The 27,326-nt window shown below is 40.7% G+C and overlaps 1 protein-coding gene across 5 annotated transcripts in view; it reads left to right on the top strand.

Moving 5' to 3' along the window:
* RAPH1 (Ras association (RalGDS/AF-6) and pleckstrin homology domains 1) overlaps window positions 1-27,326 on the top strand; it is an 83,534-nt gene that overhangs the window by 33,255 nt on the left and 22,953 nt on the right. For 2 of the 5 annotated variants that reach the window (XM_077918199.1, XM_077918217.1), the window contains exons 2-6: window positions 5,699-5,818; window positions 7,568-7,673; window positions 9,249-9,775; window positions 17,457-17,537; window positions 22,977-23,051. In XM_077918199.1, the coding sequence (XP_077774325.1) occupies window positions 5,699-5,818; window positions 7,568-7,673; window positions 9,249-9,775; window positions 17,457-17,537; window positions 22,977-23,051 (909 nt within the window). The remainder of the gene's footprint in view (window positions 1-5,698; window positions 5,819-7,567; window positions 7,674-9,248; window positions 9,776-17,456; window positions 17,538-22,976; window positions 23,052-27,326) is intronic. The other 3 variants (XM_077918205.1, XM_077918212.1, XM_077918214.1) reach the window with 3 other exon arrangements.

Raw genomic sequence — 27,326 nt, 5'->3', positions numbered from 1 at the left:
CACTTTTTTCCCAAATTCCAACTGTGAAAAGTTAAAGTGCGGCTTAAATCTGCGACCTAACAAAAATTGGCTTTTACGATATCGCTGCTGAAACAGACATACAGTAAAACGGATCAGGTGTGAGTGCCTGCGGAATTTTAAGGGAGCGGCTTATATTTGGGTATTGTCTTTTTTCTCTTCTGCCCTTGAATTTTAAAGGTGCGACTTATTTGCGGGTGTGGCTTATATTCGGGCCAATACGGTATGTGCATTGCTTTCTGCTCTCAACATATGAAACTTAGGAGCTCAGTTATGTCCAAGGTTTGGGGTCTTCCCATTTTATTTTATTTTATGCTTTATGTTGCTGCTTCTTAAGTATTTTTTTAAATTTTCTCATTACACTGAGATAGTTTTGTCTGTTCTTTCTGTTTTAATTAGTCCAGCCTTGAAAGACACATGCCCAAAGTATATCTGTAATTAAATTTCTCTAAATAAAAGGAAACACACCATCATTTCCACATATGGAAAGCATCCTTTTTGCCCCCCCCCCCCCTTTTATGAGGTTCCTTGCAAGTGGCTCAGCAAATGAACTCCTGTATACTGAATACTCAGGATAGTTATATGCTTATGGTGTTAATTGGGAAGATCACACGAAGCCAACATTGTCACTAATGCAAAAGTTTCTGTAATAGCAATAATATTTACAGATATTTCCCTTTTCTTTTGGGCACTTTAAGAGAAGTGAGGGTTTCAAGATTATTTGCTGTCTGGCAGCGGCTTTGAATGTGAGGGCAAGAAGTTACAGAGGTGCTTTTTCTTCAGACAGGAATCAACACATTTTGGGTAGGTTTGGCAGCAGTCATGGTTTCTTGTGACAAGTGTTGCTTGGCTGGCTGTGTGTGTGCCATAGATGTAAAGTAACAGCATCATTTTTCTACCTGCAGCTTGGTGAAAGGGTTTTATGGGGAATGAGTAATGGGCTGTGTGTTTATGTGTATGGCAACCTTTCCCCTGTATCCCTGGACACTGATGGTGTATCATGGTGCAAAATATAGTATGACACCATTTTGAAAGAGGTACTGTCTTCTCCTTGTGTTGCTAGCAGGTGTCAAAAATGTACAGTGGTACCTCAGGTTAAGTATTTAATTTGTTCCGGAGGTCCGTCCTTAACCTGAAACTGTTCTTAACCTGAAGCACCACTTTAGCTATTGGGGCCTCCTGCTGGTGCCGCGCCGCCGGAGCACAATTTCTGTTCTCGTCCTGAAGCAAAGTTCTTAACCCAAGGTAATATTTCTGGGTTAGTGGAGTCTGTAACCTGAAGCGTATGTAACCCAAAGTACCACTGTATTATTATTATTATTATTATTATTATTATTATTATGCAGTGTACTAGATGCCGTGTCCTTGCTGGTTTTCAGAATTAAGTTTATGGACACCTCTGACAACTGTATTTGTGAATCCCTGACCTTCAGGGAAATGGAGCTTGGACAGGTGGCTAGATGTTGTTAGCGCCACAGCTTGTCAGTGGTAGCAGTGTGTTTGCCCGCTCCAGATTTTAAATCTTGTCTAAATGCTCCCGAAAGCGAGAACAAAGGGCTTATTTAGTAATGTTTCCTTTGAGGAAATCTGTACAGCAGTGATATTCATCACTAAACGTTATAAGCTGGATTGCCAATATTAACTTGACTATTATCTAAATTTGGGGCGCAGTGTGTTCCCTTTCATGAACACGACACTACTAATTAAGAAGAAGAAACTACTCGCTTGGCTGTAGGAATCTTTCCCACAAGACAATAATCAGACTCTTCTGACAAGAGAGCAGCTGTCTCTTGCTTCAAACAAAATGAAATGCTCACTACAAACACATCCTTCCTCAACTTCCTCTTTTATGCACCAGAAATAGCGCTGTGGTAGCAGGAGGCTTGTAAAATATCAATTTATAGAGGAGTGTTACTAGTGTTGCTCTAGGAAGAACTGCAATTCAAATGCATTAAGATTTTTTTTTTTAAATTCCATGCCAGCATACTATTAGAGTAATTGTTGCTGGTCTAACAATTCCTTGGATTATGTGGCTGGTGTCCTTGTCCAGGAAATAAAGAATTAAATTATTAAGCTCTTCCTTTTCATCAGTTTGGCAAGCAGTTACATTAGGATTTGGAAGATGCAGGAATGAATAAAGATTTTACTGTGTGCATTTTTTTTAACTATACAGTCTTTAGATGTGCTTCTTTCTGGTCTTTCTGCTAACCATTTTAGCAGTTTTGAGGTTATCTGTTCACCTACAAATCTGCAGAGTAATTGGTCCTTTCAAATTTCCTGAAATCGGTTGATGTTATTTCTAAACTTTCTCATCATAGAAAGAGAATGTACTGACTGTTACTTTAAATTGGGCAGACCTGAATGAAGGCTAAATTCAAGTGAGTCAAAGTAAACTCGCTCTATGCTTTAATGTAATACAATGCAATCTTCAGTTTCCAAGGAAAGAACTAATTCTTGAAGTCAATTCAACAGTGTTTCAGGTTAGCTGTGAATGTTGACATTGAATTTATAAGATTTATAAGATGAGAAAGTACACACATTTTTACAAATCAGCTGTGTCTAGATTTCCAAATCTGTTTATTTAATATGTCTAATAGAACTAGTTTTGACATTCCCTTTTATTTTGTCAGATTACCTCTTTTTAAAACATGCTCTAAGATCTGAAGCACCCAAGAACAATTTTGTTTGGGTACAGTCGTACCTTGGTTTTTGAACAGCTTAGTTCTCAAATGTTTTGGCTTCCGAATGCCGCAAACCCAGAAGTGACTGTTCTGGTTTGAGAACTATTTTTGGAAGCCAAATGTCCGATGGGGTTTCCGCAGCTTCCTAGTGGCTGCAGGAACTTCCTGCAGCCAATCAGAAGCCACGTTTTGGTTTCCGAATGTTTTGGAAGTCAAACGGACTTCCAGAACGGATTCCGTTCGACTTCCAAGGTATGACTGTACTTCCAATTAAGTGCATTGGAAGTTGCCTCAATAGTAAAGATTAAAAACACAAATAACAAGAATAGAAATAAATTCAGAAACATACTGAGATCATTTCAGAAGCCGTATGAGGACAGTATTTTCATTTCAGCCAACCAGAATATTGTCCCCTGTTTTTGGAATATAAAAGCATTTTATCTTCCCCAAAATGTGGGTCAGACATTTCATATTCCATCTTCCTAGTAGCAATTGATACAGTCTGCATAGTAGCCAACAAAGCCTCATGTGAATGTCTGCCACCTCTTCTCACATTCAGCCTTGAGGCTGTGACCAGATGCAGACTCTGTGACTTCACCATGAGCCACCTCGGTACTGCCTGCTCACCCACCCACCCCACCCACCCACTGTTTGACATTGGGCTTGAAGAAAGTTTGCATGTTGCTTTGCAGCGTTTGGGTTGGCCTAATAAGGGTATTGCCCAATATGGATTTTGAAATCTTTATTATGACCACTTTTGCTTGAGGTGATGCTAAGATTATGATTTTTCAGTAAAATAAATTGCCCAATACTGTTCCTTTCGGACTTTATCACTTCACAACTTCGTGATGGGGTAGTCTGGGAGGACACCATAGAGTGGACTAGAGAGGAAACATGAATCCTTGCTGCTTATCCAACCCTTCCTGTCTACATCATGCACCAACCAACTGCTTTCATTTCTTTCTGATATATACTATCTTAATCGAAAAGTGGGTTCTGCAACAAAACCATGGTTAATTGTTGAGTTGTGTCAGTGAAGGCAACTACAAATGCTATTTCCCATGTAGTGTTAATGGTTTGTTCCACCCAGCATGGCAAGAGGAGGAGATGGAAGCAATTTGAGCAGTGTAGACCAGCATGCTTGCTTGTTCCCAGCAAGACATAGTTTATTTAACTCTGACTTACAGTTATATGTGAACGAGGCCATGGTCGCCCAAATGGCTGTGTTTTTCCTTTTTAGTGCTCTATCAAGTCTGCTGTCATTTGTGTTGCAGTGTGTGTGTGTCTTGTAGTCCTTTTCTCTTGAGTTCTCGCCATATTAACATGGTCAGTGTTTCTAGGATATGTGTATATCTAGTTTATCTGCCAACTTTTTATTCTACTCTGTGTCTTATGATAAAATAACTGTCCTTCCTGTTGGATAGTCACCATAATTCAGTTAAAATCTTTATTGAAAGCAGATGGTAAAAAAAATAAAAATCATTCAGTTATAACTGGTTCTGTTGTGCCTTTATTTTGTGTAGAGATCATAGAGGATATATGACTCAAGGAGTCTGGACAGTTTCTAATATTTAAACTCTGTGACAGGATGTCTTCCAGGCATTCTCTGCGGCCTATATAAGCAGGATTTCTATGAGCAGAAGTTTATTCTGCTATTTAGGAGAGTGCATTTCTTATTGAGTAATATTGCACAACTTGTGGTCAGCTTGAATTCCCTGGACCTTTCCAGTGCAAAAATGGTTGCTGGCACTGACTCACAAGAAATGTCAGCTAGATGCATGCTGAGGATCTTAATGGGGTTTTTTTTTTTCCTATTATGAAAGAGTGATTTTGAAACAATGACTTCCCAATCCTCCAGCTATTGCTTCTTTCTCCTGAAAAGAGGACAAACAAGTGTAGTCCTATTATAACGAACTCTGTTGGAAAGCTACCATTATGCCATTTGCTTCAAAGTCAAATACAGGAACCTTTTTACACTTTTTTTTTATTAAAAAAACCCAAACACTTTGTGATGGAAAGCTTTGCTATCGGCTGTCTTCTCTACCTGGGTCAGTGCATTTGGTTGATTCTTGATAGACAGGATATTACCACTGTGCTGTTCGGCTGCTAAAGGGTTTATTCTCAACATCAGTGTGCTTTTCTCATAATACTGTTTGATATTTTATATGAAAACAAAACTATTTGCTCTCTAAAGCAATGGCCAGTGTTTTAATCAATTTTTTGTTGCACAAGATCTTGTGATGAGCAGGATTATTTGTAGGAGAGCAGAGTTTGTAAGGGAGGCAGCATAATACAGTAATCTCTTCATACATGGGTTACATCGATGAAACAATTTAAATTTCTAAACCCTTGAGCAGTAATTTTAAAAAACCAAAAAAACTGTAGCCATATTTTCAACTGAGTAAGAACTGAAGAGACAGCAATATTGGCAGGCATGCTGGATTCATTCAAAATCACATTTGTGATCCTCCAAACATAATTCGAAGAGACTAACAGTGACCTTGAGTGACTTGATGCTGGTTTGGAGACATCACTCAAACCACAGTTTGGTGGTTCAGATGTCATGACAAACTGGTTTGATGAAACCAGGAAGACGTCTGTTTAGGGACGTGAGAGGAAATAAGTGCTTTAGTTTGTGATCATTTGAATATGTCCAAAGCGTCAGGCTGTGAAGCAAAAGCCCCCTTTCTGGAATTAAGTTATCATGTGCTGAATTTTCAAAGTGAACTGCTTCTCTTTGTTACTTGGGTGCAGCAAAAAGTAGGGAGGTTCTATTTTTTATGGAAAGAAAATGTTTCACAATAACAGTTGTGGAATTTTTTTACCAGTTTTTTAGTGACCCTCTAATATTTTAAACATAACTGATCGTTGTGGTCATCCACTTATAAGGAAACATTAGGAAGGTTGTTGAGCATAAGTGTGTTCTGAAATAACGTCATATAATCTTCAAAACATACAAAGCGTTCACCTTTAAAATGCTGCTTTTTTGTCTTTTTTAGATGGAACAGCTATCAGATGAAGAACTTGATCATGGCGCGGAAGAAGATAGCGATAAAGAAGATCAGGATCTGGACAAGATGTTTGGAGCTTGGCTTGGGGAGTTAGACAAACTCACACAGGTTAAAGTCAACTTTATACCACTCTCCTTATTCCACAGCGAAGGAGATCAGCATTTATAGAGTAAAGTAGATTGGTCGTTGACTGTATGAGCCATATCAGCAGGGAACGGGTAGCATTTGTAATGTGATAATAGTTCCTCGCTGACAGGTAGCAGAGCTGTCTATTGACCTGTCAGATGCACAGCCACATTTTGCTGTATAATGCAGTAATATTGCTGTGGTCTAAACCACTGAGCCTCTTGGGCTTGCCGATCAGAAGGTTGGCGGTTCAAATCCATGCAGCAGGGTGAGCTCCTGTTTCTCTGTCCCAGCTCCTGCCAACCTAGGAGTTCGAAAGCACACTAGTGCAAGTAGGTAAATAGGTACCGCTGTGGCGGGAAGGTAAATGGCGTTTCCATGCACTTTGGTTTCTGTCACGGCGTTCCGTTGTACCAGAAGCGGTTTAGTCATGCTGGCTTCATGACCCGGAAAGCTGTCTGCGGACAAACGCCGGCTCTCACGGCCTGAAAGCGAGGTGACCCATAGTCACCTTTGACTGGACTTAACTGTCCAGGGGTCCTTTACCTTTACCTTATTGCCATATGACTAAGGACTTGATGCAGAAGATGGTAGGATTATGTGTTTGAAAAGTTTAGATTTGTTTAGGAAATCTGTGATATTAGAACTTAACAAAGTTCCTTGCTTGCTTCTGATAAATAATAATAAGTTGCATGGACATGGAATATAGACATTCGATGTATGACAGCTGCCCAAAACTAATGATGCACTTGTAAAATTATAAGCATGTTTGCATGCTTACAAATCTTGGGTTCTGCTAAAGCTATCATTACATACAGCAATTGCAGACATTCCGATTTTAGATGGCATGGACGATGGAGAAAAACAAAATCTCGGCACTACCAACTCAGCAAAATAACAACACTAGTCAGGCTGATTAGTGTTTCTATGCATAAATTCCAATTAAAAAAACCCAACAACTTAAATTTAGTTTTAAGCATTATTTTAGTTGTCTTTTTGTATGCTCCTCATTTTCTGCTATTTATTGGATTTAATACCCAGTTGTCCCCCTAAGGTCCCACGGTGGGTCACAGCAATGTAAAATACAACTTTGAAACTACTTTGGTTACACTCACAAGAATAGGGTGGGTCCTGAAAATATACACTTCATGTGTCAAAGGCCAGGGTAAAGAGTTGAGCAACAAAAACTGTACAGTGTAGGTGTCGTGTGCACCTTGGTGGGTAGGGAATGCCACAATGTAGGGGCTGACACAGAGAATGCCCTGTCCCAAGTCACCAACACCTCAGGCTTCATAGGGCAGTGGAACTATCAAGGGGGTGCCCCCTGCTGATCTTAAGCAGAGGTGGTCTCTCAGATATTTGAGGACTAAGTTTGCTATAGTTTTAAACATTAGTTTAAACCTTCACTTATGCCCAGAAACAGACTGGCAACAAATGCACCTGTTTTCAAACTGTTATATGAACACTATACAGGCTAAAATGTCTTATATTGCCACGTAAAACTGAAATAGTTAAGGCACACAAACAGTTGTGTATTGGGCAAATACTATGGAGTAGATCTTAGTGCCATCAAATGTTGGTAGCTTTTTTTCTGTTGAACATATGTAAGGTGGGGAAACAAGATTTTAAAATAGCACCAATACAAAAGCAATATATTTGCCCATGTTTGAATATGCTGATTTATGTTTTACACTGTTGTAGCTTATTCTGCCTCCAATTTGTTTTGTTTAGAGTCTGGATACAGATAAGCCCATGGAGCCAGTGAAAAGATCCCCTCTTCGCCAGGAGACTAATATTGCCAACTTCTCCTATCGCTTTTCAATGTACAATTTAAATGGTAAGATGCATTATCAAATCATTTTCAGCTGGAGGAGGTGGGGAAATGCTTAAAACTTAGAATTCTTCTAATAACAGAAAACATTGTGTGTATCAGAATGAGACCTGTTTGTAAAGGACACTTAACGTGACTTTTAGTGGGCACAAAATCCATTTGGCTCCTCCCCCCCCCCCCCCCCCCAAGAATCTTACTATTGAATGAAGTGTTGGACTTGGAATGGATGAACTTGTTAAACATTCCAGTAAAGCTGAATGTTGGAAGATTCAGGACAAACAGAAGAAAGGGCTTCCTTACACACCACACAGTTAAACTCTGGAAAAATTGATGGACGCCAAATTGGATGGCTTTGGAAGATGATTAGACAAATTTCTGAAGGAAACGGCTATCAGTGACTACTAACCATGATGGCTATTTTCTGCCTCCATTGTTGACGGCAATATACCTTTGAATTGCAGATGTGGAAAGTGCTGTATTGCTCAAGTTCTACTTTTGAGCTTTCTATAGGCACCCAATTGTCCACTTTGAGAACAGGATGCCAAACTAGATGGGCCTTGGAATTGATTCAACAGGTTCCTTTTGTTTTCTTAAGAAATGCTGACTCTACGGTCCAAACCCTGTTGCAAAATTTATAAAATGCAAATTGTAATGTCACTATAATGAGAGTGACTAGGACAACAAAATGGTACATTAGCTGAAACCTAGTAAGATGTAAATCTAAATACAATTTTGAATTACACCTGTCATGTACTACTTTTCTCTTACGTTTTAACGATTTAAATGCGTTTATTGCAATTTGTGCTGCTTTTAGGCTGTAAATCCTTCCAAGGCAGCTTACAGGAAACATTAAATTATATTTTAAAACCGCAGTAAACAATATAACAGTTTCAATGTAGGGCAAGTTGGTGGTAAAATTGAATGTGTTCTAGGGCACACTCTGTTTAAGGGAGCCAATAGTGAGAGTCAAATACCCTGCTACTTCCCTATGTTTACACTCTAGAACTGAGGTCCTCCAGAGCCTATGCACATGGCCAATAAGGTCAGTGGAAGTTGTCCACAACTTCTGAAGTGCACCATATTGACTATTCCTGCCCTCAAACATGCCCCCGGAACACAGTGCAAACATCCAGTTTCTATACATACATACATACATACATACATACGTCATTTTATTTAAATAAGTCAATCTGGAAAGGGGAGAAAATTTGAAAATTCCTGCTGTAGACTGACCAAATAAATTACCGTATTTTTCGCCCCATAGGACGCACTTTTCCCCCTCCAAAAATGAAGGGGAAATGTGTGTGCGTCCTATGGGGCGAATGCAGGCTTTTGCTGAAGCCTGGAGAGCGAGAGGGGTCGGTGCACATGCCGAAGGCTGGGCGCTGAGCTCAGCGCGCCCAGACTTCGCGCAGCTCTCCGCAAGGCGAGATTTTCCCTTTATTTCCCCCAAAAAAACTAGGTGCGCCTTATGGGACGGTGCGTCCTATAGGGCGAAAAATACGGTAGATATCAGAACAGTGGAATGTTTAACAGAGTATTGTGATAGAATCTGGATCATATTTTTGTCATTCATTGCAGAAGCCTTGAATCAGGGCGAAACCGTGGATCTTGATGCGCTCATGGCAGACCTTTGTTCCATTGAGCAGGAGCTCAGCAGCATCGGGTCACAGTCTGCAAACAGCATGTCAATGAAACGCTTTGCCACAGAAGGAAAAATGGCTCAGAAACCATCTGGTGGCGGACGACTTGCTGCTAAACACAGTAGTATGAAAGGATTGTCCTCTTCGTCATCTAGCCGGGTGACAAAGCCTTCACATGCTATCTTCTCCCTGGATGACATTACGGCACAATTGGAGAAGGCATCTCTGAGTATGGATGAAGCAGCACAGCAACCTATAATGGAAGATAGCAAGCCTATAGTTGCCACCCAGCATAGGAGGACAGCCTCAGCAGGTACTGTGAGTGATGCTGAAGTCCGTTCTATCAGCAATTCCTCCCGTTCCAGCGTCACATCTGCAGCCTCCAGTATGGACTCCTTGGACATTGATAAAGTGACAAGACCTCAAGAACTAGATTTGACTCAACAAGGACAGCCAGTTAGTGAGGTACAGTATGATTCATTCTTCACAGTTACTCAGGGTTTAAAAATGCAACTCATTAGCCTGCCTCGGTGCCTTTTTGTAAAACATGTTTTAATAAACACCATGCATTGGCAAGAATTACTCATTTTAAATATTTCCTAGAGAAAATTGGTACTTTCCTGTCTATCTTGGACATCTTCCTTTCACATGCATATTCTGCAATGAAGTACTAAGCCACTTGTTTAATTGCTCAGAGGTATAAGTATAAGGTATAAGTCAAGGTGACAGAATCTGTATTGACTCTCTGGGCAAAATGAGTCTTTTTTAAACAGCAATCTTATAGCTTGGACTACTGCAATGTGCTCTATGTGGGGCTACCTTTGAAGGTGACCCGGAAACTACAACTAATCCAGAATGCGGCAGCTAGACTGGTGACTGGGAACAGCCGCCGAGACCATATAACACCGGTCTTGAAAGACCTACATTGGCTCCCAGTACGTTTCCGAGCACAATTCAAAGTGTTGGTGCTGACCTTTAAAGCCCTAAATGGCCTTGGTCCAGTATATCTGAAGGAGCGTCTCCTCCCCCATCGTTCTGCCCGGACACTGAGGTCCAGCTCCGAGGGCCTTCTGGCGGTTCCCTCACTGCGAGAGGCCAAGTTACAGGGAACCAGGCAGAGGGCCTTCTCGGTAGTGGCGCCCGCCCTGTGGAACGCCCTCCCATCAGATGTCAAAGCGATAAACAACTACCTGACATTCAGAATACATCTGAAGGCAGCCCTGTTCAGGGAAGTTTTTAATATGTGACGTTTTAGTGTATTTTTCATCTTTGTTGGAAGCCGCCCAGAGTGGCTGGGGAAACCCAGCCAGATGGGCGGGGTACAAATAATAAATTATTATTATTATTATTATTATTATTATTATTATTATAGCAGCACTGCAGAGGGACTCAGGAGCAGTGGCGGTTTTGCTCGCGATAGACCATTGGGTGAAGCTGCCATCGCGGTCTTGATCGCTGTATTCTACCTCCAATATCAGAGTAGGATTCTGAATTCCATTTGCTGTTTCACTCATGTCCTGCTTGCAGACTTCCCAGAAGCACCTGGTTGGCCACTATGGGCTAGACCAAGCAGGCCTTTGGTCTGAACTTGCAGGGCTCTTCTGTTCACAAACCATCACCCGTCTGATGCTTCTTGAACTTCAGACAATATAGCATTTTTGCTCCATCTCCTGGGGAAGAAAAATCCTAGTAGTTCAGCTCTACTTTACATGAAACATGGCTTGAAGAAAAACCTAAGAGCCATCAATATCATCTGTAATTAAAGGGAAGAACAAGACAATGACTGAGGGGTGAAATGCCATATTTGTTCCTAATCCGTGAGGCTTTGCAATGAAGCAGTAATATAAGGAAGGATAAAAACCATCGAGAGGAAATGGCTCGATAAAACATCATTCATACCTGCCTAGAACATTCAGTCTCGTGCTTGGTGAGATGGCAATCATATCTGATCCTTAACATTCTCAGTTACAAATGAATTTTGAAGCCTCCATGTGGTCTTTGACATGACAACTCTATGTAATTACGATAGATAAAAGTAATTGACTGAGGGCATTTGCCTAAGGATCAGTCCATTTGAAGATGTAGATACAGGCTAAAAAGAAGAGTATGTATTTAAGAGATTTCAAAACTACCGTTAATATCATGTTCCAGAATTAGACTGAAATAAATACAGAAACCCACGTTCTGTTAAATTCAGTAGCTGAACATGTTAACTTATCAGCACAGTTGAATTTCTCATGTAGCTTTATATAAAGTATTTTGACTTACTCAGAATCTGTCTTGCACTCTTAGATTAGTGATAATTGTCAAGCACTTCAGTTTAGAAGTCTGTAGGGGCAGTGACTTTTGGAGTGGGGGAAAGCTTCTCCTGAGTACAAAAATTTGAAATTACTCTTTTTCTTTCTCCAGTAACTTGTGGAAATAAAGTAATATGAGAATGTCTTCCATAAGAACCATTTCCAGAGGGATAGCCATGCCTCTGTATGCATACAGAAACAACATGGTCTAATAGCAAGACCACAAATATGACATGAGGTTTCATGTACTGGAGTCCTCTTCATCAGGTGCTGAACTCTAGTTCTTGTCCACAAATAATTATGCCATAATATATTTGTTAGTCTTGCCATAACAATCTGCTGTTTTATTTCTATCATATATATTCAGTCTTCTTTAAATGACTTCGAGTCATGATGTTAGCCCAGTTTGTTTCTGAGTTTGTCATGGACTGTTGGGAACATGCAGCTTACTGAGACTGTTTTGGCAATTTGCTTCGGTACAACGCATTTTGAAAATGTTGCTGTTTCGCATTAGATGAAAAGCACCAATATGTATGCCAGGCCACCCCCTGCTCAAAGCACGGGGATCTACTTCAGCATATCTTCCATTCAGTACTGTCTTCTTCAATATTGGTGCTTTACAGAGTTCCATACAACATCATGTATGAGGAAAATCTTGTTAAGGGCACTTCAGGACAGGGTTGAGAACCTTCAACTCTTATCAGTCTAGGCCAGCATAGGCAGTGGTCATGGATGGTGGGAATTATGACACCACCACCGCCACCCAGATTATTTTGGGGCTATAGCTTCCACACTCACTGCTCCAGGAAGACTAGTCAAGAGATTGCTTGTAGCTTCTCAGAACAAATGCTTGATATGTAGAAGGTCTAGATTTGACCCCATCCTCTCCGGGTAGAGCTGAGAAAGACTGCTACCTGAAATTTTGGATATCCACAGCCATCATAAGTAGATCGTAGTGAAGTAGATGAATCAGTCTAACTTATATCCTGTGACAGAAAAGGCCCCAGGTGAATTTATTTCATAATTTTGGCTGAGAGAAATACATTATCCTCCATCCAGAACAAAGCTCCCCTGTTTTGCGGGACTATTTTGCTCTCCTCTGCTATTCCCTTTTGTTCTTCCTTTGACTCAGAATTCCTCTTGGCTGTTTCCACTTCGTATCACGTGATGCAAAGCTCTATTTTATTCCCACCACTGCAAGGTCCCATTAACTTTTAATTGGTAGAGTTCTCCTGTGCCAAAATCCATGCATGCTGCTGGAAAATAGTCTATGCAGATCTGCTTACTTTGCATATTTACTCAATTTACATGCTGCATTTTGAATCTGATGTTTGAGATTTTGCAGAATTTTTTACTTTTGAGCATGTTGTAGACATCTATTTGTGGAATAGAGATCAGTAGGCAAGGAAGCATAGATAGAGATAATGTCCTGTCCTTTTTGATGATGCATTTGAAAGATTAAGGCAGGGTCAAGCAATTTTCAGGGATTCAAATTCCATTTTAATCAGCAGTGTTGCAAAAAGACAAGCAGTCTTGTCTATGAAGAGATCTTCCTCTTTGCTATGTTGCTATCAGTGGTCTCCAAAAGGCTGGTTTCCAAAAGGTGTTTCAACCACAGTTGTTAGTTAAAAATCCTATAGGCACAGGATAAAGTCTGCTTCACAGCATGGTGGTAATTGGCTTGAGAGGAGGCAGTATTCTACATCTCAAAATACTACATTTTGAATATGCGCAAAGTTTTGAAACTGTGTCTTCATTATTGTTGCTTAGCATCAGCAGTGATTTATTTATTTTGTTAATTTATAATAAACTAGCGGAGAGGAATTTTGATCAGTAACGATCTTGAAATATTAGTTTGGCTCACAGCTTTGTTGGCAGCATAAATATCAGCAGTTTAGCATCTGTTATTTTTGGAACAAAAAGAGAAGAAAAGCTTCACTCTTCTATTGGAACAACTTCAGTGGAAATATTCAAAGTAGCATACCAGTTTGCAATGAGAGTCTTTATATATGCACTACAAATTTCAAATGAAGGAAGTGTTCATCCTAAATGTGTTGTACAGAAGTTCCGTCTCAACATTCCTTTCACATAATATGCTACAGCTATAGGATTACTGGAGGAACTCTTATATGGAGGGAAATTGATTTGAATTTCCCTTCCTACTCTCAAGAACAATACAATTTATTTAAAATGTGTGATTTTGTTCATATGTAGATTATGTGTCCCAGATTAAATACGGCTTCCACTACCATTTAAAAAAATGGTTTATGAAGGATGTTGAAGGCAGATGTGATCCATTGGTTCCTTTCCCTTTGGGAGTTGGCTCCTGATTTGCTGCTATTTTAAAAAAGTCAAAAACAGTGGTGAGGAAAACTAAAAGGGAGACGTTTTATATAAGGTCTACCATGCCTCTTGTATTAGTGTGTTGGCCCTTATTTGCAGTTGAGTAGTCAATAGTATCTGGTTTCTTTTTGTTAAATTCTCTTCCACAGCAGGACACTAGGGCAGACACTAGGGGTGAAACATCAGAGCCTTCAAAAAATAGCAAATTGCTATTTCATATTCTCCATTATTTTCCTCCAGTTGACCAAACTCCGGGAGGCAGTGGAGGACAGAAGTGCCTGGCGTGCTCTGGTCCATGGGGGTCACAAAGAGTCGGACACGACTAAATGACTAAACAACAACAACAATTATTTTCCTCCATCCCCATTTATATATATTGGTTCATAGGCCACAGTCACATACTTAATATGAATAAGCCTCTATGAACCCATTTAAATCCCATGGCTTGCACACTTCCCCCTCATCCCTCTTCCCTTCTGCATGAGCAGGAGGGGAGGACTTCTGTTGACTTGAATGTTGCTTTCAAAGAATCACAGTTTAGCTTTGTGAATGAAGCAGGGATCCTGATTTAAAACACAAACAGCACTCGGTTTCTAAACAGGTTAATTCAAGCCATGGGTTATGAAGCTGGCTTATTTAATTAACTATTACCTGTTTGAAACGAATGCCTGGTTTTAGCATTGCATATGAACCTGGCCATAACCTGTGGGAGCAAAAGGGCAGAATGGAGTATAGCAATACTCAGTCTGGAAACAACCATGGATGCTGCAGAGATTCCCCCACCCCCTTATTTATCTGCTCAGAATCGCTAATTATCAAACTCTCTATAGCTTGACTTGGTAAACAGAATGTGATGGATATTTCTCAGCTGTTCCATAAGTAGTCAGCAGAATAATTTTAAACAAGTGGTAATCCTTGTGGTGACCTCACAACGTTGGTGTTGCTTCAGTTTACCTGGACAGGACCGGGTGAAAGTGAGGTTCTGTCAGTATATTCATCCCCATTCTGGTAAGGTGCAGGGACTTTGTTTTCAGGATGGTGTCTCGGTGGTACCGTCCAACCACATCACAGGTACTGCTTTAACCAATTACTTCCACAACATACCTAGAAACTAACAGTTCTTCTCAAAACAGAAATTGCAAATGGAGCATTCTGTGGCCGTCAACTGTAGTGAAATATAAATCGCATAAGTGCAAATCTATTTAATATTTTAAAATTTGTGTCCCATATATCTATATAAAGGTAAAGGGACCCCTGACCATTAGGTCTAGTCGTGGCCGACTCTGGGGTTGCGGCACTCATCTCACTTTATTGACCTTGGGAGCCGGCATACAGCTTCCGGGTCCTGTGGCCAGCATGACTAAGCCGCTTCAGGCGAACCAGAGCAGCGCACGGAAATGCCGTTTACCTTCCCACCGGAGCAGTACCTATTTATCTACTTGCATTTTGATGTGCTTTCAAACTGCTAGGTTGGCAGGAGCAGGGACCAAGCAACGGGAGCTCACCCCGTTGCGGGGATTCGAACCGCCAACCTTCTGATCGGCAAGTCCTAGGCTCTGTGGTTTAACCCACAGCGCCACCCGTGTCCCTTATATATATCTATATTGTTGTTGTTTAGTCATTTAGTCATGTCCGACTCTTCGTGACCCCATGGACCAGAGCACGCCAGGCCAGGCACTCCTGTCTTCTATATCTATATAATGGCACCCAAATAAGATAAAACAAACATAAAACAAACCTTTAAAAGAAAAGCGGTATTTGAAACAAGCTGGTAAAAAGTGGACCACTCCAGCTAAAAAGATTCACCTGCAGTAGCAGGTGGAAAACCTGTCTAAATAAAAAGAGCTTTATCCATCATCAGAAAATCACCAGAAGGTGATTTTCAGGTGTCAGATAACTTATTTTTATTTAGGCAGGTCTTACTCGGAAAGGAGTTACAAAACTAATGTTTGTGCATTTGGGGTGAGCTATTAATTGTTTGCATTTGCTTTTTCTACAAAGCTAGCAATCTTACAAATAACGGAGCTGACAAATGCATCTAAAAGTTAACATGGCTATAAACAATTAAGAATTTGCTGCAGAAGTAGTGCAACACAGTAAAAACATAAGAGAAGCTGTAGGTTAAAATATTTGCAAATTAAGTGATACATTCTGATTTTTGATGATGCATTTCTGGTGTAGCCTAATACCAAACAAATTCTTCAACACAGCATTAGAACCCTGTGTTCTTTACACTAACTTAAATATTTTAATTGAAATTCCCATGTACAATCCAATGCTATACACATTTACTCAGAAATAAGTCTCACTGGCTGTGAAGGGACTTACTCCCATTTGGTCTGTAGGATTGCCAACATTTTACCGTATTTTTCGCCCTATATGACGCACTTTTTCCCCTCCAAAAATGAAGGGGAAATGTCGCCAGCTCCGCAAACTCGGGGGACAGCGGGAGGCGCAGCGCGCCTTTCCCGCTGTCCCCCGACTTGGTTAGAAGGCTGGCGGAGGGCTTCCCCCTCCTCCAGCCCCGCAAGCTCCCAGAGCGATGCCAAAGCTGCACGCATCTTCGGCATGGCTCTGGGTCCCGTTCTGGGGGCTGGGGGAGGGGGAAGCTCCGCTTTCCCAGCCCCACAAGCTCCCAGAGCGATGCCAAAGCTTCACGCAGCTTCGGCATCGCTCTGGGTCCTGTTCTGGGGGCTGGCGGAGGGGGAAGCCCGAGCTTCCCCAGCCCCACGCCTGGGGGGGGGGGAATAATTTTTTCCCCTTTATTTCCCCCCCCCCAAAAAAAAATCTAGGTGCGTCCTATGGGCCGGTGCGTCCTATAGGGCGAAAAATACGGTATCTTAAAACTTGAAAGGTGTTGTAAAAGACATCACCAGCTTACACCAGTGAGATAATAGTTTTCTCCACAATTTGACTACTCTCCTGTTGGTATCAGTCTGTCTCGAGACAATGGAAGCGTTCTTCATTGGATAGTTATAGTGCCTGCTGTGGCTGTTTTACAGACCAATATGGGAGAGGTGTGTTTTATTGGGTCAGATGAGGGTATCTGATCTTGCTGGAACAGGTGCACCATGGCATTTCTTCTCTCTGTGGTCCTCCCAGCAGTAATTTCTCCTCTGCTCACTGCTGTGGATACACGACCTGACGGTTTCCAGCCAGTGTGTTCATCTGCAAGGGATTCCTACAAGGCAGGGTTTCTGTTTCCAGTCTTCATGTCACATTTGCAAACATCTTCATAACACAAAGTTGGTCTGCCAACTAATCTGTCTCCATATAGAATGTAACTACAAACTTGTTTGTTAGTAAAGCTGTGCAACAGGAGAAAATACATGCTTATCTTCTCTGAAATGGCTAATCTCACAGGGTCTGCAAAGGTGCTCAATGTTCAATATATTTTAATTCATATTGCCGCTCCTTGCCCCTGTCCTGCATGTTAATAAATAGTTCCTTCCACCACCCCTTTCTCCTTTGCCCTTCCCCATCCTTTTCCTCTGACATTTTCACAGCATATTGTTTCTGTGGAACATTCCAGCAAGCAAGCCAGACGTCGCATTGACTTTTCTGAAGAAGAGGCTGAATTGGCGCCTGTAAGTTCTTAGTTGGGGTCCTTACCTGTGTGTCTCTGTGTGTTAGTTTCCTCAGTGTACAACGTATGAGAAAATTTGCAATGCTGATTCCATTGCAAGTTGCATTTACAAAGCAGCAGTGTGGAAGATGCAACATTCTACATCCATTCTCAGAGTTGCATCATGCTGATTCTTTTTATAAATCTGATAAATGTATGCCCTGCCTCATCAAAATTAAACTTGAAAACGAAAAAGAATAAACATTAAAACATTCAAAATAAAGTCACAAATAGCGTGAAACCAGCAGGCAACATTAAAACTAAGTGAAAATCCTAGACAGCAGCAGGTAAAAGATTAAAACTACAGAGGCAGCAGTGAAACAAGGAACTGAACTAAAAGGCCTGGACAAATGAAAACTGGCCCCTAAAACTTCAAAGAGTTAGGTGCTTGAGCACACACAGGTTTAGAGAGAGCATCCACACCTGAGGTGCTGCTCCTGAAAAAGGCTTAATAATAATAATAATAATTTTTTATTTATACCCCGCCCTCCCCAGCCAAGGCCGGGCTCAGAGCCGCTTACAAGCAATAATAAAAGCAAGTGAATGATTACAACTTTAAAAAAAATTAAAATACAACATTAAAATATTGAAACATTAAAATATTAAAATGTAGCCTCATCGCAGGAGGAGAAGGAAAAGAAAAAAGAGAGGGAGGGAGGGAATCAAATTGGCTCCAAGCCAAAGGCCAGGCGGAACAACTCTGTCTTACAGGCCCTGCGGAAAGAAATCAGATCCTGCAGGGCCCTGGTCTCATGAGGCAGAGCGTTCCACCAGGCAGGAGCCAGAGTTGAAAAGGCCCTGGCTCTGGCTGAAGCCAATCTAATTTCCTTAGGGCCCGGGACCACTAGGGTGTTGCTATTTCTGGACCTTGAGGCTTTCCGTGGGGCATACCAGGAGAGGCGGCCCCGTAGGCTGCTTGGGTCTTCTGGTGCCTGACTTTGAGAAGGGGTCTAGATCAGGCTTCCTCAAACTCGGCCCTCTAGATGTTTTTGGCCTACAACTCCCATGATGCCTAGCTAGCAGGACAATGGTCAGGGATGATGGGAATTGTAGTCTTGAAACATCTGGAGGGCCGAGGTTGAGGAAGCCTGGTCTAGATGATGGGGAAGTTCATATTGGTGTAAGCAGTGCTTGAGAAAATCTATAAACCCCCATAAGGTTTCAGGGTACAGTAACACTAGGACTTCTAATCTCAGTTAAATCAACCACACTGATGGTGTGAATCAGAACTACTGGACTGTTCTGGTTAAAAATCTATAGAAACTTTGTACAATATCTTTGTCTTAGACATGGGACAAATTTGGACAATAATATCTTAGCCTAATAATTGCCTGAACTTACAAAAAAAAATATCTTTAAAGCTCTGAGTTATATCCCTATCTGCTCTGTGAGAATGTTTTGTAATGCAGGACTAAATAAAACAATTGTGTCTTCATTAATTATCAATTGCACAATATTGCCACCTGCTGCCTAGAATAGGTATAAAATTTATTATCTAAATTTACTACCTCTATAAATGACTAGAATGCCTATACACACACACACACACACACACACACACACACACACACACGCTAGTTGCATACTAAGATAGAAAGAGATATATATTTTGGAAAACCTTATTCTCAGCTAGACCAGCGCTTTTTGGATCATCACTCTTGCTGTTGGCTATTATACAATACTTTGATGGTTATGTGGTAGTTTTACAGTTGCATGTAGAAGGAACTTCTTCATAGAAAAGAAAAGCATGTTCTGTTACAGTATCATCAGAGATACAATAAGAGAATCTCATGGTAGCATAATCTTTCGCATACCCACTTATGATTGGGATGAGAAAGCAGGTTGCTAACTGCTATAGCAACGTTGTATACCACTTTGAGAATATTTGGGTTGAGGGGTAATTCTAAAACGTAATAAATAATTTCAAACTGGATTTGACAATTTCTGAATTACACTTGTAACTGAAAACTTGAAACTTGCTTTAAGCTATAAGAAGCTGTTCTGTCTTGTGAGTAGGTATTTGCAATTTTATAGAAAGGCTCCCTCTTATTGTTAAGTGTAAGAGGCTCTGTGTTTTTAATCTGAATTCTGTATCTGTGTTCAGCAACATGATCCACCATCTACACATACTTAAAATATCATTTGAACCCTTCGACTGAATTTGCTAAGTTCAATAGGCTTTGAGAGTTTTAAACTTCTTTTTAACATCTCTGTTGTTCTAGTAGTAAGCCTCACCTTTTAAGGTATATTTTGTTTTCTTGTATTAAACAATAATTTGGGTTATTATAATAACACATATGCGTCTTAAATGCCAAAATAGTTTCCAAGTGGTTTACATAAAACCTTGCTTCATAGATTTCCAGGTGTCCCTGTATGAATTCCTTTTTGAATGGGGTTCCAGGTCCCCCCAAAAAAGATTATGCAAGAAGACTCTTGTCTCATAGGTGATCATTTTTCTGTGTATTAAAATATCATTCGGCAACATCAACAAAAGGAGAATCCATGTGAAGTAGGGATTCATTGGCCGGGGTATCCATAATAAAAAATGCTGCATGGCGGTTGGCTGGCCTTTCTGTGTGCTTTGTAAATGGATAAAATCTATTGTAACAGGATGCTGCTTCTGATAGCACGTTGGCAGTCCACACTATTTATTTGTTTGTTTGTTTGTTTGTTTGTTTGTTTGTTTGTTTGTTTGTTTAATCAATCAATCAATCAATCAATCAATCAATCAATCTGTTAGTTGCTTTATCTTGCCCAAAGTAACCTGAAGCAACTTTCAACCAAGCAACCAATACTATAGCATTTGTCTAAAATAATGTGCTCTTCGGGGTAGCAATTTCTAATGAGAATATTTAATTTCAGCACTTGACACCAAGCCACAACCCAGTTTAATATGAGCTATACATAGCGCAAAACAAGCTGGCTTCAATGATTTCTGGCTTGCTTAAGCTAACATAGTTGACCACAGTTACTGGTAGAAATAATACTGCAAGCTGTGATTTTAAGTAGAAGTGAATCCTTCTAAACGCCTCCCATCTATGTATGCAGGCTAAACATCCAAAACTCATTTGTCATGCACATTGCACTAAGCTATGGTTTTGTAAAGGTAAAGGGACCCCTGACCATTAGGTCCAGTCGTGACCGACTCTAGGGTTGCGGTGCTCATCTCGCTTTATTGGCCGAGGGAGCCGGCGTTTGTCCTCAGACAGCTTCCGGGTCATGTGGCCAGCATGACTAAGCCGCTTCTGGCGAACCAGAGCAGCGCACAGAAATGCCGTTTACCTTCCCGCCAGAGCGGTACCTATTTATCTAATGGCACTTTGTGCTTTCGAACTGGTAGGTTGGCAGGAGCAGGGACCGAACAACAGGAGCTCACCCCATTGCGGGGATTCGAACCGCCGACCTTCTGATCGGCAAGTCCTAGGCTCTGTGGTTTAACCCACAGCGCCACCCGCGTGTGGTTTGTAAAAACAACTATTGCCACTCTTACGTTGTTTTTCTCCTCATTTCTCTGTCCTTCCTCCCCTCTTGCAATGCTGTAGCTGAATAGGACCCAGAAAGCTAGCGCTAATTGCAGTGGTCTGTGCAGGTGCTAGATATCCTCACCCTTTTCTTGGTGAGGAAGGGACTGTCTTGTTCTAGCCATTCCATGGGTGGATCTACACGGGGGGAGGGGGACACGCTATAAATAAGTCAGAAATTAGATCGTTATAACAAATAAACAAAAAACCTTTGGAAAAGCACATATAAAAATTTCCTTCCCTCTAGCACCATCTGGTGTTGCATGTGTATAGCGCATTCAGATCGTTGTTTCTTTCCTAACGTAGCTGAGTCTCAGGTTTCTAGAAGAGCACAGAACACCACAACTCACTCTATCCAAAACATCTTAGCATAGTTAAGAAACCAAATGAAGCCAGAGGTGGTGATACGATTAACAATAGCAAAATCCGAGACTGCACATGATTGAAAAATCATCCTCAAAGTCCTGCAGTGAACAGATAAAAAGGTAAAGGTACCCCTGCCCGTACGGGCCAGTCTTGACAGACTCTAGGGTTGTGCGCCCATCTCACTCAAGAGGCCGGGGGCCAGCGCTGTCCGGAGACACTTCCGGGTCACGTGGCCAGCGTGACATCGCTGCTCTGGCGAGCCAGAGCCGCACACGGAAACGCCGTTTACCTTCCCGCTAGTAAGCGGTCCCTATTTATCTACTTGCACCCGGGAGTGCTTTCGAACTGCTAGGTTGGCAAGTGCTGGGACCGAGCAACGGGAGCGCACCCCGCCGCGGGGATTCGAACCGCCAACCTTTCGATCGGCAAGCCCTAGGCGCTGAGGCTTTTACCCACAGCGCCACCCGCGTCCCTGTACAGTGAACAGATACTATGATTTTTAACAGTTGTAAGACACCTTGAATGGTGCATGGTCACTAGAAGAGTGAGTTAGAATTTTAAATAAAATAGACTTTAGCCTTTGCTCTGTTCTATGAATCAAAATAGTTTGACTAGGTTTATGAAACAGATTTATTTTGTGTGCTCAAACCTCATCTAGGCTTAGCTCAGTGTGTGCCCAGCAGCTACAGATAAGGTTTACGTAACAACCACCTAAATCTGTGGTTTAACTGCACTCACAAAAAACTGCAGCTATGATGGGATCAAAGGATTGTGAGGATGAAACCTGTGTATGTATTGCATCCAGTCACCTTTTACAGAAGAGGAACATCTCACAATTGGTTCTAGGTGAATCCTACCATACAGCAGGGACAACCCAAGGACTTGGAAGAGGTTTCCATAATAGTGTGGCATAATAAAGGTGAAAACAGTCAAAACTGGGTGGCGCCTGTAGTCCATTACCACAAAAGTCATTGCTACTGACCTGTCCTTTCTTTAATAAACCTTTGAAACGACCAAAGTGTTTTCATGGCTTGCTTTGTTGTAATGCGCCAGTCAGTTGAGAAGTTTGGTACGTTGAGAAGCACCTGGCAAATGTGTGAAAATGTCTTGCTTTTATATTATTATTAAGCAGCTTTGAATGCAAGAGGAAGTTTTCAGCCTGTATTAATATTCTTAATTGGTCGAACAGGATGCGCTGATATCAAGAAGTAGTGTACTTGCATAATAGTTAATTCTGTAATACTTTTGTAGAATTGCTAACAAGTAGGGCACGCAAAATGAGAATTGGCCACGGATTTTTTAAAAAATGGAGTTTTGCAAACATGCAAAAAGTATATATCCTGATCACTCACTTGCCTATTTGCCGCTTAAAATACATCTGGAACTATTATCGAAGTGCTTCTGATGTAAAGAGGAAAAGTTACACCTGTCTGCTGCTAATCATACACTATAAAATTACTGTACTGACTTTCTTTTTGACTTAATTTCTTTCTTTCTTTTCTTTTCTGCACAAGCATTCCTATTTGGACAGGGAAACCTCCCTTCTTCTGAGAAACATTGCAGGAAAGCCTTCTCATTTGCTGACCAAGGTGATAACTACTATTTCCCACCTGCATGTGACCATTTCCTGGTAGATAGAATGGCATTCATAGAATGGCATTCCTGGTTGATGTTTGTGTGTGTGAATTTGGACTTAGCTTCCAGTAGCTTGTGGTGGTTGAGAGAATGACTTTTCCTCTGGTTGGAGCAGAGGCACTTCATTTTAAAATACCTTTGGATGAGGAAGGCTGGAATTATTCAAATGTCCTTTCCTAAAATCAGTCTATTACAAACTAAGATATTTCAAAGGATGCCCTAGGAGCAGTAGGGCATGTTAAGATGCTCATTGTCCATGTTGCCAAAAATCAGTTGAAATTGAAAATTTAAGAAAACATCAAAAATATCAAATTCATGTTGTGCTACAATAAAGAACCTGTTTACTTTTGATTTCTCTCTCTCCATAATAACCTTGGAAAGAGCATTTCTAGTAGCTGACCTCGTCATATTTGATGGGTTCAACCTGCACTATTTCCATCCTTAGAATAAAATTACTGAAATTAGTACATTTCAGTATAAACTGTTTGCTCCAGTTATGTGCTTCTTTCTAAACCCAGTTTTTGAATCTTTCAATATATATATATATATATATATATATAGGCGGTGTGGCAAATTAAAGTTTAAAAGGCAGCCACAAGGTAGGAAGTGAACCCAGGCGTCACCCCCTAAATGTTTTCTGTCATTGGCTCTTCATTCTTCTTCTGAAAACCAAATTCACAATTGTAGCAGAAAATTGTTTCTTAATTAAAGCCATAAATATATTGTAAACCTCCCTGTGGATAACTCAATCAGTAGAGCATGAAACTCTAACTCTCTGGGTTGTGGGTTCAAGTGGGTTCATGTTGGGCAAAAGACTGGTTGAACTAGATGACCATGGTTGTGCCTTCCAACTCTACAGTTCTGTGATTCTGTGATCCTTGGATGAAGGGTGGTATATCAATTTAATAAATAATAATAAAATCAGATGTTATCCAGATTCCATACAAGACTTGTATGTTGAAACTTGTATGGCACATAACCTTCAACTACTGTAGGTTCCTAACAATTGGTTTAAGAAAATGCACATAAGGCACTGTCATGCTTCTAACCCATTTCCCCATTCTTCATTTCTTTTGTAAATTATTATTACAGTAGAAAACCATAATTCCTCAGCTGCTCCTGATTCCTGTTTATCAACAGGTGAAGGCTGCTTATGGAAGCATGATTAAAATCAATTAAGCAGCAAAGCTGTAAATAAAATCATGATTGATTAGATGAAAAACATTTCATTTTAATTCTTCTAGAGCAGCCTTTGCCAACCTTGAGTCTACAGATGTTGTCTGGCTACAACCTAACTCACCCTTGACCATTGGCCAAGCTAGCTGAGGATGTAATTGTTTGTAATCCAACAGCATATAGGAACCTACGACTTGGGAAAGCTGTTCTAGAGAGAAAATGGCACCACTTGGCTCTGTGAGGGAAAGTTTTTGATAGGATGCTAGTGATTACTGTTGGTGATTACATAAAGTTTTGTCGATACTTGCTAGAAAGATAGAAAAACTAAAATTGTAGAGAGATTGAGCAATGAATTTGCAAAGCGACATACTCAAAATAATTTGAAGCAACTGGGGAAAAAGAGAAGCTCAATATCTGTGCTGCTTCTTTGATGCTTTCAAATTGAAAGACCTAGTTCAGATGTCATGGGAGACCATAATTTCCTGCCACGTGAACAAGCCATAGCCTAACACATTCTTCTCTTGACTTGTCTTTCACAGGAGCAGGAAGTTGGCAGCTTCTGTTCCCATTTCAAAAATAAATACAGTTCTCTGTGACATCCGAACTGTGGTTCGCAAGAACCAGTTGGGATGAAACTTGCCCATTTTCAGATCTCTTCCCCATTCTCATTTTGCGTAGTTTAAACAAATTGCAGTTCCCTGCATTTGGACAAGAAACTATAGTTGGCTTAAAAACAGGAAGTGAAAGTTTTCAGTGTTCTCCTGGCACTCAAAAGGAAGAGGACAAGTGCCTAAGGCTTACTGTGTCTTTATTTACAAATGAGAAAACCATGATTTCTCACTGCTTCTGGAAACAGGCCAAAGTGAGCTTGTGACTCGTTGCAAATTAGCATTGCAAATTAGCACAGAAAACCAAGAAGTGGAAACCACAAATCTATAAATTTTGCTTATGTTTGATATACTCTCTGTGATGGAGACAAGTCCCTGCCATTTGATCTTGCTGGCTAGATGGCAATCAGTTCTGGTTAGATATGCTATCTTACCACAATAGGCAAGAGGTTGGCTGTGACATTCTACAAGACCTGCAGCTCCCAAATAGCCTTAGAGGTATAGCACCACATAAGACCATGTTACGGTAATCTATTCTAGAGAGCACAAAAGCATGAATGATCCATTCCTAACAGGAGACTCAACTAATGCAGAGTTGCTAAAAGATACTCCTGCTCATGGCCGCTGCTTGTTTTAAGGCGACTCTTTAGACTGCTCAGAAGCTGCTCCACTTCACCAGAGCACCTGGCTTCTCCATCAACATTATCCACCTTAAAATTTAGCTTTTGCTTGCAAACAAGCTATAGATAACATTGGCATTCTTGACAATGTATTACTGCTTATTCGCACCACCCTTCCAAATTCAGTCTCTGAATTTGCTGCTGTTGGCAATCGGAATTTCAATGTGTAACTAAAGCCAAATTTGTTTGGAATATATTAAACCGTAGGGGGATGAATGATAAGTACTGACAAAATAGTCTTAAAATCTGATGTGTTAATGCTTTATAGTGGAACGAATAGTTTTTCCTGGAGTAATGAAAACTGCCCTCAGGAAATACAGTGCCTGCCCTGGTATATCAACAGATTTAGTACAACATCCTAGGCTAGCTTAGATGTCCAGAATTGGCTGCGTAGTTAGTGGATCAGTAAGATAATACTCTTCTCTGCAATGAGGAATTAAATACCATTACCACAATTAGCAAAGATCATTAGCTCACTGTCGCTTTGTAGCAAATTGAACTAGCAGTCCAGAACAAAAGTCATTTTCTGCTACTTCACAATCTCTGGTTTAGAAATCTTTCTTTAGCCCATGCAACTTAAGTAGTGGCACAGTTTAAAACTGTGTTTTAACAAAACATTTCAATGCTTGTTCTTGCATGCCTATGGAGTAAAAAAAAAGAAAAAAGAAAGCTCAATGAAAATGTTGATTCACTAAGCTGCTATTTTGCTATGGAAGCCTCCTATGTTTAAGAAGCATTTTCTCTTTTGAATATATGCCTAGAAGCAATTATTTATGGCATCTATTTTAACAATGTTGTAAATTGAACTATTATTTTTTAAAAACATTACCTTCTAGTGATGGAGTTTTATGTCCTGTGTTTTCTGAGTTGGTAAAATAATAAAGTCGTAACTGGCTACCTGTAACCATGTACCCCTAAAGAGTTGGATCTGTTTCAAGAGAAAATACTGTGTGGTATCATCTAAGAGGAAAGTTTGGAGCAGCAGAATAGAAGTTAACAGTCCATTGTAGAATTAATAGCTTTGTATTGAATATCAGATCTTTTGAATTATCAGCCATTTATAGTTAATGGGCAGTATCCAAAGAACGGCATAAAGCAGAGCTTTCCAGACTGTGTGTCACGACATGTTAATGTGTCAGTTGCGCTGTGTAGGTATGTCACGCCGATGCTCCCTGTGCTCCTCCCAGGGATGGAAAGGGGTTTGTTTAACCTCCGGTTTGCTAGTAAAACTGAATTACTGTGTCATGAAATGATGCATGTCTTTTAAAAGTGTGTCATCGACATGCAAAGTTTGGAAAGCTCTGGCATAGAGTTATACCAAGGGGCCTCTGCTAGGCCAGTAGAAGTTTTTATTTTATTTTTAAGTGCTGGTTCCCTAGACCAGATTAGTCAACCAGGTTCCCTCCAGATGTTGGATTGCATCTCCCATCATCCCTGAGTATTGTCCATGCTGGCTTGGATTGATGAGCGTTGGGATCCAGCAACACATGAGGGGCACTCTGCGGGCTGCCCCTGGGCCCTACAATCTCAGACTGGTTGTGAACCTCCTCTAAGCTTCACAAGCAGTTTTGGTAGATGAGAAATGAGGCTCAATTCCATTTCCATTCATGGAACAGATTTCGTAGTTGCTTTGATTTTGGCACTGTTTAGCAAAAGCCGTGCTAATAAAAGAACTTGGAAAGCATCCCTGCATAAGTAGTAATTAGACATATATTTACATTGTTCCTTCTTGCATCTCAGTGCCTAAGAAATAACTTGGCCAAAG

The sequence above is a fragment of the Podarcis muralis genome, chromosome 1 (assembly GCF_964188315.1).
Source record: "Podarcis muralis chromosome 1, rPodMur119.hap1.1, whole genome shotgun sequence".
NCBI classification, from domain to species: Eukaryota; Metazoa; Chordata; class Lepidosauria; order Squamata; family Lacertidae; genus Podarcis; species Podarcis muralis.
This window is presented reverse-complemented; position numbering and strand designations above follow the sequence as displayed.